Source organism: Condylura cristata, unplaced genomic scaffold, assembly GCF_000260355.1.
Source record: "Condylura cristata isolate star-nosed mole 26May11 unplaced genomic scaffold, ConCri1.0 scaffold00025, whole genome shotgun sequence".
In the NCBI taxonomy this organism is placed as follows: Eukaryota; Metazoa; Chordata; class Mammalia; order Eulipotyphla; family Talpidae; genus Condylura; species Condylura cristata.
The window spans coordinates 15,253,469-15,256,991 of NW_004567126.1; the positions used below are offsets into that span (position 1 = coordinate 15,253,469).

At 38.8% G+C, this 3,523-nt stretch overlaps 1 protein-coding gene across 1 annotated transcript; it reads right to left on the reverse strand.

Annotated features, from left to right (window-relative positions):
• Positions 1 to 1,481: 1,481 nt before the first annotated feature.
• On the reverse strand, positions 1,482 to 2,423 carry LOC101624509 (olfactory receptor 8D2-like). Its single transcript, XM_004688795.1, has one exon. The coding sequence runs from the start codon at positions 2,421 to 2,423 to the stop codon at positions 1,482 to 1,484; it is 942 nt and encodes a 313-aa protein (XP_004688852.1).
• Between the last annotated feature and the right edge of the window lie 1,100 nt (positions 2,424 to 3,523).

Below are 3,523 nucleotides of genomic sequence, written 5' to 3' on the forward strand. Positions count from 1 at the left end.
TATATGTTCCTTTAAATGTATTGCTGGATTCAACTTGCTAAATTTTTTGCAATCAGGTCACTCTTCTGTCCATACCCTTTGGAGGTTTCCTATTTCACTTAGAGGAGTCAAACCTTTAAAGCTTGCTCTTAGGATCCAAAAGGATTTTTGTCTTTAGCTTAAGTATGAGATATCTCAAACTCTCACATCCTTGTTTAAAAAATCAAGCCCCTTTAACCCAGAACTGAACCCTTTTCTCTATTACCCACATGATACATGTTTTCTTTTTGACTGGTTCATGATTTTCTTCTCATAAGGGCAGGAAATTTTTCCTACCTGACACATAACTGACCAAAATGTATTTATTGACTCATTGACAGGAAAAATGAATTATAAACCTAAGTAAAACTTAGGGGGTCTTCTAAATAGTGTGAGAATAAACATAAAAACAAACTAAGAAACAAAGAGAAGAAAATTATCTTGAAATTAAACTTAGGGAGTCAAAGTATACAATAAGTTGGCAAGAAAATTATAGTAGGTTGTCAATTCCCAGTCATTTAGCTAACCTCAAGTATAAAAATTTTAAGTCATTTTGTCCCTTTCTGCTCTGCCACTTTATTTTCCACTAGATTTGAGATCTCTGCAAAATGGATCTTTATGATTATGATACTAGTTAAGTCTTATGAAAGTACTATTTCTTATTTACTAGAAACTAAGTTCCCTGAAAATTCTAAGAAATTTCCACTACTTTTGCAATCCTGTCATGTATTAGAATTCCTGAGAGAATTGTCACATTTAATTCATTTTAGATCTTGCAATTTTTTAAAAGAGTTATTTATTTGTGCACAAAGAATTAGGGTACAGGCCAGAGGTGCAGGGGTGGTGAGAGGCTTCACCAGAGACAGAGTGGGGAGCAGAACAGGCAGATCAATGAAGTACACTGCTTAGGGAAGCAGTGGGCAGGTCAGGAAAGGTCTGCAGTGCCATGTGGGTCACCTCTGGGGCAGGCGGGGATGGAACTCATGCTGACATGGCTTTAGCTTCTTAGTGCTGTGCTTTAACCTGCTGTACCACCAGGGAGGGCCTAGATCTTGCAATTTTAAAGTAGGTTTGGTCAGGAATTTTCAGTTTAGCAATAAAAATTTACAAAGGGTTCTAATATACATGTGTATATAAACTATATATATATATATATATACATATAGACATTGCAATTTTATGTTATATATGTGTGTGTGTATCTGTGATATATATATATATGTACATGTTATATATATATATATCTGTACTCTCTGTGTGTGTGTGTGTGTGTGTGTGTGAGACTAGGTGACTAAGGAGAGTGAAAAAAAGACACCTGTGTTGGTAAAAAGAGGAAGTGAGGGTCACCAAAAAGAAGTCATACTGACATTTCAGTTTAAGCTGACCTTAAGTTGGAACTACTTACTCAATATAAGATAAAATTTATGTTTAAAAGTGCTATTTCTTTTACAAAGTACTGTTTTCTATACAGATCTGGAAAGCATCCCACAACTCAGAAGTTTTTTTAGAGATTCTTTGACATCCTTGTTCCTAAGACTGTAGATCAGGGGGTTAAGCATGGGAATCACTGTAGTGTAAAACACAGAGGCTACCTTCTCCTGAGTTGTGTCACCAGTAGATGGCTTAAAATACATGAAAATGATGGAGCCGTAGAACACCCCAACAGCTGCAAGATGGGAGCTACAGGTACTGAAAGCTTTGGACCTGCCTTCAGCAGATCGGATGCGCAAGATGCTGGAAACAATAAAGGCGTAAGAGATAAAGATGGCTATAGCACATGCAAACACATTGAATGAAACCAAAACCATCACCAGCAGTTCCCTGGTGAAGTCTCTTGAGCAAGAGATACTCAGAAGAGGAAGGATATCACAGAAGTAATGCTGAATGACATTAGTTCCACAGAAGGAGCGAGTAGATATGTAGCTGGTATGAACTAAGGCACCAAAGACCCCCACTGTATACACACCGGTGACCAGAAGAAAACACACTCTGTTGGACATGGTGACATTGTAGAGCAGGGGCTTACAAATGGCAACGTAGCGATCATACGCCATGGCTGTCAGCATGTAGGAGTCGTCAATACCAAAGAAGCAGAAGAAAAAAAGCTGCATCATGCACTCAGGAAAGGATGTAAAGTTCTTCTCTGACACAAAGTTCACTAACATCTTGGGAATTATGACAGAGGAGTAGCAGAGATCTATGAAGGACAAGTTACTGAGAAAATAATACATGGGTGTGTGAAGCTGAGCACTGAACCTGATTAAAAAGACCAAGCCCGCGTTTCCCACCACAGAGACTGTGTAGATCACTAAAAAGAACACAAATAGAGGGAGCTGGAGTCCCGGCTTGTCTGTTAGCCCCTCAAGGATAAATTCAGTTACTGAAGAATGATTTGCTTTATCCATCTCTCTCCCAGTGGTGAGATCCTGAATGGTTGAGGGAAGTGGTTTCGTCAGACAGACTTTATCTTCTGGCCAAATGTCATGATCTGAGATCTGATGATTGACATAATTACTATGTGATACAGAATTTCAGGTTTTAATGGAAACCTCTATCAAACTTTTATGCTTCATTTGGTTTCAGTTTTTATTACTATTATGTGATATCATTTTGAAGTGAAAATCATTTGTTCTCCACAGAGTTTTAGATTCTGTAAATGAAAAAAGAACACTCCTGTTACTTAGTCACCTTTAGAGAAACTGTGTAAAGCCACTATGCTGCTTTGTTGGTTTTCAGTCTGCTTTAGTCAGCACGCTCCTCCCGTGTCTCCCACTCACCCTCTCTCCCACTGGTTTCCCTTGAATTTCCCTTATGGCAACTTTAATTTACTCATTAAGTTCCTGACTCCAGTCACAAGGAGGTTTGGTTTCCTCCCAGCTTTCCACCGGGCTTTGCTTTCCTTTTCACTCTTTGTGATGTTCATGATGTTTTATGAACCCGAGTGAGTGAAGCCGAGCTGGTGACAGTGGAGAGATGCCGGCAAGCTGCTGGAACATGCTGAAGGGACCTTAGGGGAAGGCAGAGGAGTCAAACAGAAGGAGCTGCCTCTCTGTGCCGAGCGCTTATTATGTACTAAGCATAAGACTGTTAAGTCACAAAACTTGATATGATTTTCACCATTTTGCAAATGATCTTATATAAACAGTCCAAAACCAAACATTTTAGAGCCAGAATACATGTCTTTGTTTTAATTTTTAGAAGTCAGCATGCCTTGTTAACAATTTTTTTTCTTTTACCCTTGAGCCTGACCATATTATTGCATCTTATGTGTGGTTTGAATTATTACCATTAAATCACTTTCACTAATATTTTCTTCCTGTTGATGGTAAGATAACATTAGGAGTCAATTATAGAATCTGAAAAACATTTGAGACTTTTTACCCCCATGCAAGAGTGTGTTGTCCCTCCAAACAACGTTAAGGCAGACAAGCAGAAGTGATGGGCACTGTGCGTTTGTACACTGGAACACACACACACATGCACACTTGAGTGACAGATGACTCCC

Excerpts from the sequence above, each read along its gene's own strand:
- LOC101624509 (XM_004688795.1), bottom strand. The coding sequence starts at position 2,423 with ATGGATAAAGCAAATCATTCTTCAGTAACTGAATTTATCCTTGAGGGG.